General features: G+C 39.0%; 1 protein-coding gene across 2 annotated transcripts in view; it reads left to right on the top strand.

The window, feature by feature from the left end:
• SYK (spleen associated tyrosine kinase) overlaps positions 1 to 16,369 on the top strand; it is a 56,183-nt gene that overhangs the window by 18,599 nt on the left and 21,215 nt on the right. For both annotated transcript variants that reach the window (XM_075740509.1, XM_075740510.1), the window contains exons 2-4: positions 3,070 to 3,522; positions 4,992 to 5,152; positions 15,769 to 15,907. In XM_075740509.1, coding sequence (XP_075596624.1) covers positions 3,109 to 3,522; positions 4,992 to 5,152; positions 15,769 to 15,907 — 714 coding nt within the window. In that variant the 5' untranslated portion in view covers positions 3,070 to 3,108. The remainder of the gene's footprint in view (positions 1 to 3,069; positions 3,523 to 4,991; positions 5,153 to 15,768; positions 15,908 to 16,369) is intronic.

The raw sequence follows: 16,369 nt of genomic DNA, 5'->3' as shown, positions 1-16,369 counted from the left end.
CAGTCGCTACCCCCTATTTTGTATTATTTGTGAACTTGCTGAGGGTGCACTCTCCCCGTTGTCCACCTACCTAATGAAGATCTTAAACAGTATTGGCCCCAGTACTGATCCTGGGTTACAACACTATTAACTGGCCTACAACTGAACCTTGTACTGTTGATTACAATCTTCTGGCCCTGCATTATGTTACTGAAATAACACATTCTGTTTAAGGCAAGCTGTCTTTGTCTTCATCTGGTGCAGTCAAAATTGTCACTTTGCACAGTATTTTCTGCAGAGTCAATGTTGGTGGTCACTTACTGAGGACTACCTTCTTCTGTCTCCAGTTAGAGCGTGCTTTTGCAATTAATAAGCTAAAGAAATATTAGTAGATCATTAGGGTTAAGAATATGAATTCTCAGAACTGAGACATTTAAATGGGAAAGTAGAGGGAAATTTTGTCAACAAAAATGCCAGAAAGATTAACTTGAGCATACGATGCGATCTTAAACCAGTAACCTCTGGTTGCAAACCACAAGAGTAATAAATAACATGCTGCACAGAGCTCTGTTTTGTAGCGCTGCAGTAGCTCTGCAGCTTTGATGTCTCCCTTCTTTGGGAAGATGGGAGAAGACCAGAAGATCTGCACAACATGTGGTTTGTCCTGACTGTGTCCTGTCTAGTTTTCTGTACTGTGTGAGCCTTATTCATTTGACTTTTGTGTTTCTCCTGCCTCCCTGCCCACCCCTTCACATATTCACAGAGCAGCACAGGTATCTCTCTAGGGTTTCTTGACCCAGGTGCAAGAGACAGCAGATCAGCTATGGTCCACTGATGGGCCATATCTACACTGAGCAGTAGGCACACCACAGCTCTGCCTGCTGCAGAGCTGCCAGGAAAGGTGTCAGCCTGAAACACCATGTGCCAGAAGGTCCCATGTTAAGACACCCATTCCTTAGTTGCAGCTTTGCACTATGCACTCTCCCATCTTACATGTCCTTTCCCACCTGTGCTCGTGTAACTCAGTTGCAAACCGAGAGGTTTATGAACCCTCGGTTAGGATGTTTATTATACATCCTAAATTATTTAATGCTGATTCCACAGACTGCTGCATGGCTTGCCTAAAACTGTGCCCTTTGTTTAACTGTGAAGGGCACATTGTTTTTACTGCTATGACCTGCACAGCAATAGAAACAGGAACTGAACTGCTGATTCTTTTGTCTGTTTCTAGCCAAGGTAATGGCAGTGGGAAAGAGAGCTGCGATAACCTGAATGAAACACGTAACAGTATTTTGTAGGTTAATGTTCATGGGTTTCATATTCAGTATATATATTTTACTTAGTATATATACATTGGAAAAAAAAAGAATACAAGGTTTGCAGTGATCTTGTAAATAGAAAGAAGCAACAGTGTTTTTCCTTTTATATACTTGCAATGTTGCCTGATTTGCCTAAAATCTGCATAATACACTACCGATAACAGAGGCCGTCACCTATTTTGTATACTTGAGAGTATTTAAATATCAGGTTGTCACAACTGAACTTAAAAGATAAGGAAGTACAAATTTTGGCAATGAAGTTGTGAGATATTTCCTAAGGAAAAGTTTAATCTGACACACACAGATACCACAATGATAAGCATGTACTGCTAGTTTTATTCAGTATTTCATGTGTTCTCTGAAAGTAATTTTTCAGATCATGAAGTCATTTTACAGATGTGCAGGCAATAATACTTAGCAAGATTTTTCTTTTCTTTCTGTGAAAGAAGATGTCCAACTGTTCCTAGATGCCCCATAAACAGTAGATGTAACAGTCTGTGGCCAGTCCTGATTAAACAGTGATTGGATTGGGGAAGCGTTTGGAGGAAAAATTATCAAAAATTCATAATGTTGCAGGAAACAACTAGTGACTCAACTGGTGAACTTGTGATTATATACATAATTGCAGTTGTGGACCTCTTGGTATGACAAAAAAGAGCTTTCAAATATTCTTCCAAGAATACAAGTCTCATTGGTGTCAATAAATTCACCTCCTATCCACTTAAATGTTATTAACAGGTAGCTGGGTTATTCTTCCCAGTATCCATTAGCTAGTCATTTAAATGTCACTAGTATGAATAATAAACCAAATTCAGCATTTGGGTTCTGATGTCTCCTCTTCAATAACTTGAAAGAGACAAAAGTAATTCCAGCACAATATTTAGCTGTCCAGGCAGTGTAAATCTGCCATGGGGTTTAATGAAAATAAATTTCTCTGCTGACAATCTAGGTTAGAGACTGGGATAACTCAGAGAAGGCGGGACACAAGAAGAGCTGTATTCCTGTAGCTAGAGTTCTACAGAGTTCTTGTGCATTTTTTAAAAAAATATGTAATGTATTAATATATGTAATAGTATAATCTCTTATATATATGAGATTATTTTTATTGTTAAAGAATAAAAGAATGGAAGCTGTTTATATTATATTCATTGCTATTCTTCAGAGATGCTGAACTTGATTCTCTTCTGTGTTTTTGTTAGTAGTGTGGCTTCACATTATTTCAGTATAAGCTGTTTGAAATGAAAACTGTTAAAAAAAATACTATTGCCTTTTTTTTTAATACCATTTTAAAAAAATTGGTAAATCTCTGTGGAGAAGAATGTTAACTATTTTAATATAAGTTTTTTTTCCCATACTCAGTCCATATACTGGTATAAGCTACTCTTACAAGCAAAATTATAATAGCACAAAACTGGAATGAAAAACTGTTCTCACTGAATCTTTCTTACCTAGTTATTTCCTTTTATTGGGAAACACCTCAAAGCCAGTACAAAAGGACGGATAGAAGCATTCAGGCAAGTGAAAATGTCAAGAACTCTATATGGCTAGGCAAAGGAGCAAAGAGGGAAAAAGTTAAAGGAAACTTGTGCACTTACAGGAAACTTTTATATTACTATATAACCGGGAAAAACTTTTTACTGGGATTTAGAAAGAGAACTTCTAACAAGATAAAAACAAAAATGTGGTCTTCATCCCAAAATCTTTTAAAAAATGTTACTGGTTCATCCTGTTTTTTCCAACTGATACTCATGCCTCTGTCTTTGCTTTTCAGATATAGAATTCGAAGTTTGCTACTTGGAATAGAAAAAGCATGGCTTCCAGCATAGCAAACCCTGCTAACCATTTGCCATACTTCTTTGGCAATATTACACGTGAAGAAGCCGAGGAGTATCTAATGCAAGGAGGAGTGAGTGATGGACTATACTTGCTCCGTCAAAGCCGGAATTACCTGGGGGGCTTTGCCTTATCCTTGGCTCATGGAAGGAAGGTTCATCATTATTCAATTGAGAAGGAGCTGAGTGGCTCATACGCTATTGCAGGAGGCAAGTCGCATGCCAGTCCTGCTGAACTCATTAACTATCACTCAGAGGAAGCTGATGGCCTTATCTGTCTACTGAGAAAACCTCTCAACCGACCACCAGGAGTTGAACCCAAAACAGGACCCTTTGAAGATTTAAAAGAGAACCTCATCAGAGAGTATGTCAAACAAACTTGGAATTTGCAGGTAAATCCAGGCTAATTTTGCCATAAAGTGGTCTTTGAGTTAGGAGTTCTTGCAATTCTTGTTTCCAGCTGTTGCAGCTCCTGTGTAATATTTTTTTCATAATAGAATCATAGCTGTTAGAGTTTTGAACCGTTTTCAACAGTGGAGGTTTTTTCCCCCTAATAAATGCAGTAACTTGGCTATAAGTGTAGTTTTCCTGAAATTTTTACAAAACTTGGACTTTTATGATGTCTTGGGCTAGCATCGCCTTATCTACCACTGCACTAACCTGTGTCATCAGATTTCCACATGCACCAAGAATTAATAGATATAATGAACAAGATGCAGAAACAGTTTGCTCGATTGCTTTTGATTCTAAATTTTTATGTATTGATGTGCAGGGAGGCATGGCGACATGGTGACTTGTTTCCCATCCTCCCCTCTTAGCTGGGCTTGTTTCTGTGATGCTTATTTAGATTATGTCCAAAACAGAACTTGGTTTCTTAACTGCAGAGCATTGCCTGTACATCTTTGGTACTGCACGTGTCAAGCAGGAATGTTCCATGCTGAGGAAGACAGGGTTGGATTTTTTCCTTAGAGTGACTGTAAAGAAGCCAATTTTAACATGGCAACAGTAGTGTAGGAGGCTGCAACAGGAATATTATTTCACCTTGGGATGCCATGAGTTGCCATTATGAACTCATGGAGTTATGCTAGGTTTTTCATCTCTTTTGGTAGTAACAAGTAACCCTGTGTGTTCTGCTCTGTAAAATATGTGGAGCAATGCCCACACTGGAAAAGCATGAAACTCATACTATATTTACTAGAAGTGCTGAGGCTTATGTTTTTTTCTGATGAGTCTGAGCCCCATCTGGAAGGAAGTTGATGAACTCAAGTTGAAAACTGATGAAACTAGGGGTTTTGCCCTCAGATTCTGGGCCAAATTTAGAAGTGATAGATTGTGGATGGATTTAGAAGTGTCTAGGTTTCACCTAAAATATTAACATAGTTCACTCTAAAATTGGGACTGTCCTTTCTGCTTTTGGGAAATTTGCATTGATACCTTCAACATAGACATGCTGCAACAATGCAAAGCATGTTCAGCTCATTTCACTAACCTGCCATGGGATATGTAATATGGAGGTATGTTACGACATCTCAGAGTGACACAAAGTATATTTAGCATAAAATCTCATTGGCATAAAAATATGTCGTAATTTTCAGTTGAGATACTGACATATTAAGGGCTTAATTTACTGGTTATTCTTCCTTCAGAGGTAAAATAAGAATCCCAGCTTTGTGTTGTTTAGATTACCATACATTAATTTCTGTTTTAATACCTTTATAGCAATCAGATCTTTTCTTCACCTACAACAAATACGTGCAGATTTTGGATGTCCCAAAAGGAATCCAGTATTGGGAGTCTACCTATCCTGTTTTTATTTCAGAAGGCAGGTTGACTGTCCCTCTCTGTTTTTACCACCCTCTAGGGGCATGCTCTTGAACAAGCTATCATTAGTCAAAAGCCTCAGCTGGAGAAGTTGATTGCCACTACAGCCCATGAGAAGATGCCGTGGTTCCATGGGAGGATCTCTCGGGAAGAGTCAGAACACCGTATCCTCATTGGGTCAAGAAACAATGGAAAATTTCTGTGAGTGCTTTTTTCTGTGATACTGCTGTTTGCCACCAGTGTTACTACACAGTTCCCTTGAATGAATCTCAAATCAGAGAGTGTCCTAAAAGGTGGCTCATTCACAGTGAGAGAGCCCAGTCCAGCATGATCTACATGACATAATCATTCCTGTACTAAGTGTCTCCAAGATTAGGTTTCCACTTAACTAAAGATGGCAAACTATGGCAAAAGTGTGGGTCATTGTTTTTTAAATCAAATACTAGGTTTAATTCTAAAGGGACTATCAGAGAAACTCAATACCAAGAAAAATTCACTGAACTTTGTTTTATAACTGATAAGCAGTACTAAGTGACTGTGGTAGGTTAACCTTGGCTCATCAAGCTGCTGTCACACAACTCCTGCTCAGCAGAACAGGGGGAGAAAACAGGATGGGAAAGCTCGTGAGACAAGATGAAGACAGGGAGATCGTGTACTGCTAACCCTTACAGGCAAAACAGACTCCACTTGGGGAAAAGTAATTTAATTTATTGTCAATTAAAATTGAGCTGGACAGTAAGAAACAAAGACAAACACATAAAAAATCAACTTCCCCTCACACCTCCACACCCCCGATTTTCACAGGCTCAACTTCACTCCTTCACTCCCAAGTCCTCTCCCCACCAAGCAGTGTGTGGGAGGATGGGTGCGGGACAGAGTGTGCAGTGAGTCCATAACGGCCTCTCTCTTCCGTTCCTTCATCCTCACGCTGTCCCCTGCTGCAACATGGGCTCTCCAAAGGAAATACCCTTCAAGAAATACCCACCTGCTTGGAGGGCTGCAGGGGACTCTCTGCTTAGGTGCCTGGAGCACCTCCTCCCTGCCTCCTCCTTGGTGTTTCCCTTGCTGTTTCCGTTTGTCCTGGTTTCAGCTGAGAGGGTTAATTTTCCTCATAGTAGCTAGTGTGGGGATATGTTTTGGATTTGTGCTGGAAGCAGCATTGATAATATAGAGATGTTTTTGTTATATGGACCTATTGTTGAGCAGTGCTTACACAGAGCCAAGGCCTTTTCTGCTTCTCGCACTGCCCAGCCAGCGGGATGGCTGGGGGTGCACAAGCCGTTGGGAGGAGACACAGACAGGACAGGTGACGCAAACTGACCAAAGGGATATTCCATACCATATGACGTCATGCTCAGTTTATAAGGACCTTGGGGGAAGAGGAAGAGGGGGGGCGGCAGCGTTCAGAATGATGGTGTTTGTCTTCCCAAGTCACCATTACGTGTGATGGACCCCTGCTTTCCTTGAGATGGCTGAACACCTGCCTGCCCATGGGAAGTGGTGAATGAATTCCTTGCTTTGATTTACTTGTGCACGCGGCTTTTGCTTTACCTATTAAACTGTCTTTATCTCAACCCATGAGTTTTCTCACTTTAACTTTTTCAATTCTCTCCCCCATCCTGATGGGGGGGAGTGAGCGAGTGGCTGCATGGTGCTCAGCTGCCAGCTGGGGCAAAACCACGACACTGTTTTATGTTTGCTTCTTTATTCTCTCCACCACCACCTACCAGGCATTCTTCTGCCCTTTCTTAAGGATGTTTTCACGGAGGTGCCACATACGCAACTGAGGTGCTTGGTGGTGCCCTGCAGGGGCGTCCACTGGGGCCAGCTGGAACCAGCTGTGGCCAGCCCAGAGCAGACCCTGGCCTCCTCACAGGGCCCCTGCAGCCCCCCTGCCAAAGCCTGGCCACCTGCACCCAATACACTGACTTACCAAAGTGGTAAAAGACCAAACAAACCACCTATGTTAACAACTTTTGGGATCCATAACTGGCAGCTTTCCCGGGGACAGTGGCGGTGCTTTGTTTTGCAGTTAAGCAACAGAAGGAATTTTACCTTTTACCGTGGTAACACCATTTTGTGTCTGCCACTGTCTGTATTTACTCGACCTCATGATCTTTTGTTTTCTGAGTACAAATGTGTCATTTAGGATGGTGACTAAGAGCCATAATCTTGTGATGATTACAGCCAGTCAAAATCTTCTAACAAAAAAGTTTTTCTTTTGGAAAATCCTCATTTGAAAAAAATCAATGTTTTCACTGAGCCATTTTTTGTCCTCCCACTCCCCAAATGGTAGCATTTATGTAATGATAGAAAATGAATCTTAAAGGTCATTGCCAAGGAAGGACCACTTAGAACTGAGAGAAATTTCATCGCCTATCTAAGTAGTCTCCTTCAGCACTCAATTATCTTTGACTTTTTTAAAGCTAGTCCAGAGTAAAACCCCAGGAGTGAGTGTGGGATGGATATGCTTCTTCAGTACCAACTCTTTCACTTTACTGATTGCCATAATAGTGCTACACTAATTGCTAATCTAGATGCAACCTTCATATGTTTCCATGTTTCAATCTTAATTGTCAGGAACTGGTAACTCTCTAAATCTTTATTTCCAGTAGAGTTAATTCCTATGAAGTCTTACTAATGAATACTTTATACTGACATCTCATTTCTTTCTTCTTTTTTGGTCACTTTCTTCTTTCATGGTCGCTGTCACCTAAGTCGCCATGCATCTTCGCGTTGTCAGCCTAAGTACTCCTTGTTTCTTGGGATCTCGTCTACGGGGTCATTTACCTGGTTGCTTTTGTTGCTATTTGTAACAAAAAAGTCATAAATTTGTTACAAATTTTGTGACATTTGTAGCAAAAAATTGTTACAAAAGTTTGTGGAGCCAAAGATTCCCTTACCACAGATTTACCTTTTAGGAATGCTGCTTTTCACAGGAGAAGTTTCATTGATTTGATGAACGTAGTCGCTGTCATAGATTACCAGCACAGCATTACCATCCCACCTCTCCTTTTTGTTGCCCTGTGACTTTGGTAGGGGTTTTTTTCTTGCTTTTTAGATGTAGTGACAGGTGGATATGTAATCTGACATAAAGCAGCAACCCTTTCTTTTAATGACCTGTCTTTTAAAAAAAACCAACAACTTTCTATATTAACATCTTACCAAATCAATGATATATCAATTGAGTAATGCTGTTGATCATGTATTAAAGCTTGCAGCTTTTCCAGTTTACCTTTTGCACATACTGGTTTCTATGTGGGTCAAAGTGTTCCTCTTTGGGGTAAAAAAAAGGAAGCTAATTTTTCTTCAAAGAAATGAATCCCTTAGCTAACATTTCTTAACAAAAGGGATGAGTTTTGGAGTGAGTGAGTGTAATTTTTTAGCAGCCTTAACATTTTCAGTCTCTATTATAGACCCTGGTCTCTTTTTAATCTTCTACAAGCATTTGTACAGCTTTAAATAGAAATACTTCCCCAACATTTTCCTGTTTCCCTTAGAGATGGCCTAGGAGGCGTTTCTGGTGCTGTTTGCAGTGACATGCTCAATGAGCTGTGACGGAGCAGTCAGACGTCCTGTGGGACTGGTTATGTTAGTGGGTGCCTGTCTTTTACATAGTTCTGCTGGAACTCAGGGGGCTGTTTTCACATCAGGTAGATAGAGGGGAAAATGCTAACTTTAAGGCCTTGAGAAGTGCCGCTGAAGCTTAAATAATTTGAAAATATAACTGATAGTATGTTGAGCTTGCGTTCCTGTTATTAAAGACAACACCGTTTACTTCTGCATCTGTAGGGTGCTTCCCGATGCATTAATCGTTCTTGCATGGACTGCTTATCTGACAGGTTTAGAGCTCAGTAACCACTTAGCTGCCATTGACTCTTATGCTCCCAAGGAAGAAGCAGGGTGAGATCTTCATCTGCCCCATAATTCAGCAGCCAGAACAGCAAGAGAAATACCGTGTTGTTTGTTTGTGTCACAAACTGGTTATTTTTGCTCTTCTAGCTCTCAGGTTGGTAGACCTAGAGGCTCATAGCAAATAACAAAAGAACTGTCTAATTCAGAGGGGTTTTCTGGTTTCTGCAGTGGTTTGCCTAACATGGGCTTGCTCAGCAGGTGTTGAGAAATAAACCACTCATTTGTTAGCTAACTGAAATAGCAGCAGCAAAATCGTTGAATGCTGGAAAGGCGCATTGGTTTACATTTCAGGCATGGGCATCACATACTTTTTCCTTACCCAGCAGCAGCACATGTCAGAATCTTCTATACATCTGTGGACTGTAGACTGTGAATATATGCTTGTGAATGTGGTTGCTCAGGGACTGTTTTTCTCACACTGGTCAAGACAGTCAAGCCTGGTAGCTGACTGCAAGGTAAAACTTAGAAACAGTCAATGTCTAAGATAAGTTCACTTGTTGAGATAAGAATTGGAGCCTGGGAACAAAGAGGGAGGCTAGATTTTCAATGAGAAGAGGTACTCTGAGGCTATCCAACAAGTCCACAAGCAGATGCTGGTATATGACAAAAATCATCTTGTTTATTTTGTAAAAAATAATAAATTTTAGAGGGCTAGAATATTTCTGTATATTCTTTTGCAGGAGTTTCTGAAACTTCATTCCTCTAGAGAGCTACTAACTGATCTACCTAACTTGAAACAAAATCCAGTACAGCAGTCTCTGTGAGAACACACCTAACGCCTAGATCTCTTTAGCGCTATTTTGCAGCACTACAAGATTATTAAATCTAGGTTTGGGGTTTTTTTATATAATAAATACAGAAATAGTTGCAAAGATTCCTGATTGCAGTTCAAAATTTCACAAATAGCATCATAAATCTAACACTGCAACTCATCCAAGCTGCTGGAAAAGTTCTGAGCTAACTGTGGGTGTTTTACCAGGGATAAGGTTTCAAAGGTCTTTTTAAGGTTTTTGTGATGACTGAAAAGTCAGTGAAATAAGTATAGATAAGTATAGGGTGCTACAGAGTTTGTTTTCAAAGCCAAATATAGAAACAATATCATGAAATGATGTGAAATAGGAAGCAGTGCCCATCTCCTCTGGGATGAACACTCATGAAAGATTGCTACTCTAGCCACAAAAGTTGGAGAAAAAAATATAGCAGCAGAATGGAAGGAAAATATGATACCTCTAAAATGATCTAAAGAGCAACTGAAAATAGAGAACTTGATTTAAGTCTCAGGCCCCTGTTAGCTTCATTAACACTACTTTTCATGCTGCATAGGCCTCTGGTTCTTACCAGACTTCTGTTAACTATCAGGTTTTCATTAGGCTTTGCCTGTTGGGGGCATAATTGTAGCATACGGTGATCAGTATTGTCTAGAAGATCATAGATAATATTATTAATATTATTAACACTGTTATTGGTATAGCAATAATATTTGTATTAATAATATAACATTATTTATAATATTGTTAATATTATTTTTGTGAGGGCATGCATGTGTGGACCTATTAAAAAAAAAATGAAAAATTTGCTAACAGTGACTAGCAGTATAATAAATGTTAGTTTTCTCTGCAGTTTCACATAGGAAAGAACTCTGGTAAGTGTGTGGTAGCACTTGGCACATCTTGGTCTATTATCATTAGTGATCACTTCAGTTACATGAACTTGTGATCTTGCATATGTGTTAAGAATCAGAAATTCTGAAATTGAAGAGAGACAAGCAATATTCAGAAATACAGTTAAACTTAAAAAACCAACATGAAGGAAATTGTGAGTGAAGGCATTGTGTAATTAGCAGTTTAGTCTCTATGAACCTTTTATATGGGTTCATAGCCATATGTAGATCACATAAAATGTGAACAGTTGTGTAAAAGAAAAGTAAAAAATAATTCTAGAATCATAAGAATGATGCCTTGAATATGTAACAAGTTATACTAAAGAGGACAAAGCTAGTTTAGACTGTTAGAACGACTCACAGCACTACTCATCATGGCATCTCATGACCTCTAGAGACTAAACTGTCTCTGTATGTCACAATAGTTAACACTAGTAGCACCGTTTCAAAATAACAAATTTTGAAGTGCAGTTGTCCGTAAGAGTTTTCTTGTCTTTTGTCTTACCAAAAATCTGTGCTTCTGATACATGGAGCAGTCTATCATATTGTCTTCCCCTAGGGAATGTTACCACTACTGGAGTGCATACTGAGCTAGGTGATTTATCTGACCTTGTAGAGTATTCTTTAAAGAATCCGTATTTAATCCATAAATGGAACTGGACATTGTTGATATCAGACAAGGTGAGAACAACCTTACTAAACATGACATTAATTCCGAGATATTAATTGATGATGAAGTTCCTTTTCAAAATGCCAAGCAGATACCAGGCTTAGATGACCATAAAAATTTTCCAAGATAGATAATAAAATACAGACAATGAATCATGTTTCTGGTGGTGCTATATTCCTTTCCACAACAGGCTGGATGATGCCCACAGCACTTTGGGAGAGTTGTTTACTCATCTTCAGTTAGGTACATGGTTGGGTGCCACTTGGAGGTCCCTGCAGCAGGACTGTGGCTTCTCAAGACTTAGCTCTACGCTGTATGCTTCAGCAGCAGAGTTGGTCAGAGGTGTGAAGAAAAGATGTGATCCCTGACTGAGATAGCTTTACTGAGAAGATCCGCTGTTGCAGGTACAGTTTTACAGCAAAGCTAGTTTTAGATTTTTGGTAGAACATAGTGTATTTTGCTGGCAGGGCAATGCCAGCATAATAGACTACAGTGATACAGTCCCTTTCGCAAAGGTGTTTTGTCACTGTGCATGCACCTCAATACCCTTATCAGGAGGTAAGTTTTAGGTTCCATTGGAGATAGCAATAGTGTGTAGATGAGCTAGCTCCTAAATTCTGTAGTGTGCTGACTTTTCTGAAACAGCTTTGAATGTGTTACTAAACAGGGGAGAAGAAATTATGTAAATGAAGACTGCAGTCAATCCATTTCTTCCTTTGTATGATCCTATTACAGATGGCACCATGTTCGTTCCTTATTGCCCTCAAACTTGGAACATGTGCAGTGTGCTGCAGATTTTTGAAGTGATAATGAATAGCCATGTTGTTAATAACATTACAAGAGAGATGGTCATAGGGGCAGACAAGTGAGGAGTTGCTGGATCTTGATGAGCAGTGGGGAATGTCAGTATCTTTGGCATCAAGGAAGTTGTTATCACTGAGGAGGCAAATCAAGGCAAAGAACAAACTTTAACAGGCCCTTGGATTCAGGAGTGAGAATAATTTCACACCATTCCTAAAGCAAGCATTTTGCTAGTTTATTTCCTTCATTATTCTCCACCGTAGAATGCTGTGACTTCTTTTTTTCTACACAGTCAATGAGGCATGTTTTAGTAGCAATTTATTTGGTTTTTTACCCTCAGGGATTTTTTCCTTTAGAAATAAAGGGATCATTTGGCTTTTCGCTTGGAAGCAGAAAAAATTGGGACATTGTTCTTTTTGCTTCCTAGCAAAAATGGAGACATTACCAAAGGAAAGAGTGCATAGCTGTTTACGGTCTGTAATGATACTCACAACAGTTATTGGTTGCTATTTGGGTTACAATCACAAAAACATAAGAAATACTCAAGCACAGATTGCATGAAAATTAAAATCAATAATAAAACCTTCTTTGCATTACATCATGTAGCAATTTGAGTTTCTCAGTTCCTTCTAAAATTGCTGTTTTAAAATGTGTGTAATAATAGAAAATATAGATACCTTGATGTTTCTCTAATATATCTATGAATTGCTCTCAATGAAGTTGTTCATGTTTCTGATGAATCTCAGTGGATGAAAGGACAATGTTGTTTATTTACAGGTGTTTATTATCTTTATGTTTTTCTGTAGATCTGTCATTCTTTACAATAGCATGAAATGGAAGACCAAGTGATACTTCACTGCTGGTTTCCTTCCTTGCCAAAATAGTTTTAAAAAATACAGCTATTTTAAATGAAGATTTTTTTGTTATCATTTTGTATTTAAGAACTGTAAATATTGTGTATAATTTTAGAGCATATTAAAGCAGATATTGCAGTTGGAATTTTGGATTTTTTTATCAACATTCTCAAAATTAATACTTTTCATAGAAGGAAAGCTCCATATATGGGGAGAGCCCCCAAATCTGTTGTCATGACCCTGAGTAGTACAGGCAGTGCCATCAACAAGAAATGAAAACCTTGATTTCTACTTCAAGAGGTTTCAGTTTACAACCTTTCAGTTTGAGCAGCCTTTTTCTTTGATTCCATTTTTTTGCTGTAACTGTAAGGTACTGGATACTGTGTAGCCAGCTGGAGTTCTGGAGGCTTAGCCTAGCCTAGAAAGCCATTATCGCAGTCTACAAAACCAAAATGAAATAGTGAAATGTGGCCTGTGACAATCCTTGTCACCAGAGGCAGTAGAAGTTTTTGGTTTTGGCTGTGATGGTAAGCTCTGTGAGGGTGCTTTTTAGACCCGTAAGGGATGTGGTTGACAAAACTGAGACTTAGGCCATTATTTGGCTTTCACTTCAATGCTCTTGATACTTGTGCTCTTCAGACATGTTTTGGAAAGTAGCAGTACCTCCTGTTGTGTTTTCTTGGGATCCAAATTGTGCTGGAGTTGATTTGCTACAGTTAAAAAAAACCACTTGAACCATAACCCCAAGAGAATGAGGCTCCCTCTGGACCCTGGTCAATCATAAGTGTTAGAATGGAGATTTTTTTGCATGTGCAGTGATAGAGCTTGTCTTGACAGAAGTTGCCATGATTGTGAACTGCAGATGTCTTCAGAGTTATGTAGCTGCTGGTTTGGGAGGAGCACAGAAATGCAACAACAGCCTTATATACCTGAACTCTGCCTAAATCCTGCACTGGAAACTGATAGGGCTGTTTGGATCTGTGCCATGGTCCTTAGGAATCAGGACTCTCCCATTTGATGCCCATGCTCTCAAGAAATGTTTATGATGCTTCTTTAATAGTAACAACTCTTGCAAATGAGAATCAGTTTCAGTAGAGCTAATTGTATTGGAACCACCATTTCCTCAAGTGAAACATGAAGGACATTTGTTACTGGGAAACAATCCATTTGCATTTTTATAGTCTTACATGTGCTATATTCTGAATTGAAGTCTGAATACAATGAAATGCCATTCATTTGTGTTTTAGAAACAGTGCCCTCTATTCTGAAAATATTTTTCCAAGCGTTATTTGCTAAGAGCAAGTCAGAGGAAGACAAAGTAAAAGTCATTCTTCATTTTAGCAGAGCCTGTTGCTCTCCACTGGGCAGTCAGCACAGGAAATCAGCATACTGAGAAAATACCTGCATGTCATGAAAAACCACAATGTGTTTCAAGTTGCTTTAGAGACACTAGGCAAATTACTTTGGTTTCAGAAAAAAACCTGACCCTACTTTCCTTTTCCTTTAGCCACTGTCCTGTTCACATCTTAGGCAACAAGAATCACTCTGCTTGAAAAAAAAAGTTGCATGAGTAGTTCAGATAAAGCACAGTTTTAGTTCAACCTTGAGTGAGTCAGCTGACAAGCAGAATTTCAGAATTTCAGAATTTGCTTGCCTCTCAAATGTGATAGCAAGTTCTAGTGTTGCACCAGTGAAGCTTCCCAACACCTTAGTGAGCATATCATTCTATATTTATTTTCAGGAGTTTTGAAGAATTCAAGGGAGAGTGAGTAGATTTCGGTGCACACTAGAACAAGAAATGTTTTCAGTGTTGCTCAAAACTTATGAAAAACCCATTATTCCAGAAGATTTTAGTCTAGCTCTATTGCTGTCTCACTGTCAGCAGCAAATGAACACAGGCAACTCAAACTAAAATAAAAAGCCTACTCTCTACACCCAGAAATGCTATGCCAGCTATGATGGAGCTAGTAGCAAATTCCTATTTCCATCCAGTCACCAGAAGAGGCTGGTCTTGGTGTGAGCTAGCCTTGAGTACACATGAAACAACTCTGCAACACTTTACAGGCATCTCAGATGTTCCTTGCAGATCTCCTGGAAGAAGATCATCCTGGCTACCTGTGAATTTTAGACAATGTTTTTATTCCATGATGTTTCCCTAGTGAAGTTTAGAACAGATATATATCCCAATACCATGTGAAATATCATGTGAATGTTATGTGAAATCTGCAACAAAGCATTAATATCTTTACAGAAATTGTAAGAGTTGATGATTACAGAAATATATGATTTGCTTTAAGCTCCCAGCGAAACAACAAGCTGTTTCAGTACACAAAGATTTTCCCTTTATTTGTATTTCACATTGTATTCTTTTAGTATTTTATCTTCTGCCATTACTGTCATCTCTTTATTTCAAAATAATAAAAGATATAAGCAAGAAATCTTGCTCTAATGAAGGCACTTATCTGTTCTTTTTAATTTTAGGAGATTGTGGAGGAGATTGAAGTGTAACTGCTCGTATATGTTGGATCCTGGCCTCAAGCTTTCATGGGCTTTGTAGGCCTGCAGTGCACAAGCCTTCAAACGCTTCCTTGCTCAGAGAGAGCTTTGTGCACTGCACAGAGTTTTGTAGCTGCCTAGCAAAGAGCTCCACATCGTGGCCTTTCTGTTGTCATCTGTTGCCTTTTGAGGGGGGAAAAAAAAGAAAAAAGCAAAGGAACTTTAGGGAATTCTATCTAAAAACAAATGGCACTAAGAAATAAATGAAAGACTTAACAAAATGTCTTCAGAAGTTGCAGTGCTGGTTTTCCTTTGCTTTTAATTCAAAAGCTTAAAGGAAAGGATGATTTAAAAAAGAATTTCAACCCAAAGATTCATTCCTAGTAAAGAGGAACCCTGAAAATCTCTCTTATTCCTACAGTATCCGAGAAAGGGACAGCAATGGTTCCTATGCCTTGTGCCTGCTGAATGATGGAAAAGTACTGCATTACCGTATTGACAGAGATAAGACAGGAAAGCTCTCCATACCGGATGGAAAAAGATTTGACACCCTCTGGCAGGTCTGTTAAATTTGAATCACTTGGATATCTGTCATCATGTTTCCATATAACTGACTAAGGCAGCTTGGTTTACTTTGCTGTGCGTCAACAGTCTTTAAGCTAAACAGCAACATCCTTTGGCAAGTTATTTGTTTTATATTGCCAACTTTATGTGGTTTCTATACATGAAGAAAATATATGTTAATGTAGAAGGCTATGTAAGTGCAGAGAGTTTAATCATTTTTAAACGTGATATTCCAGCTAGGCTGAGTTCAAATTTGCTGTAATTATTATTCAGTTAGCTGAACATCCTCTAAAATGGAAGACCGTTTGCATTTGCAAATGACCATATTCAATAATAGCTATGCTAGGTATAGTCTTTGCTAATGTCCTTTATAACAGCAATAAACAGAATTCTGGGAAGCCCAAAGGGGATGGTTTGGGATGCTGTACACATACTGCATTCTTTAGCTTTGAAATTCT

This window comes from Balearica regulorum, chromosome Z, assembly GCF_011004875.1.
Source record: "Balearica regulorum gibbericeps isolate bBalReg1 chromosome Z, bBalReg1.pri, whole genome shotgun sequence".
Taxonomy (NCBI): Eukaryota; Metazoa; Chordata; class Aves; order Gruiformes; family Gruidae; genus Balearica; species Balearica regulorum.
This window is presented reverse-complemented; position numbering and strand designations above follow the sequence as displayed.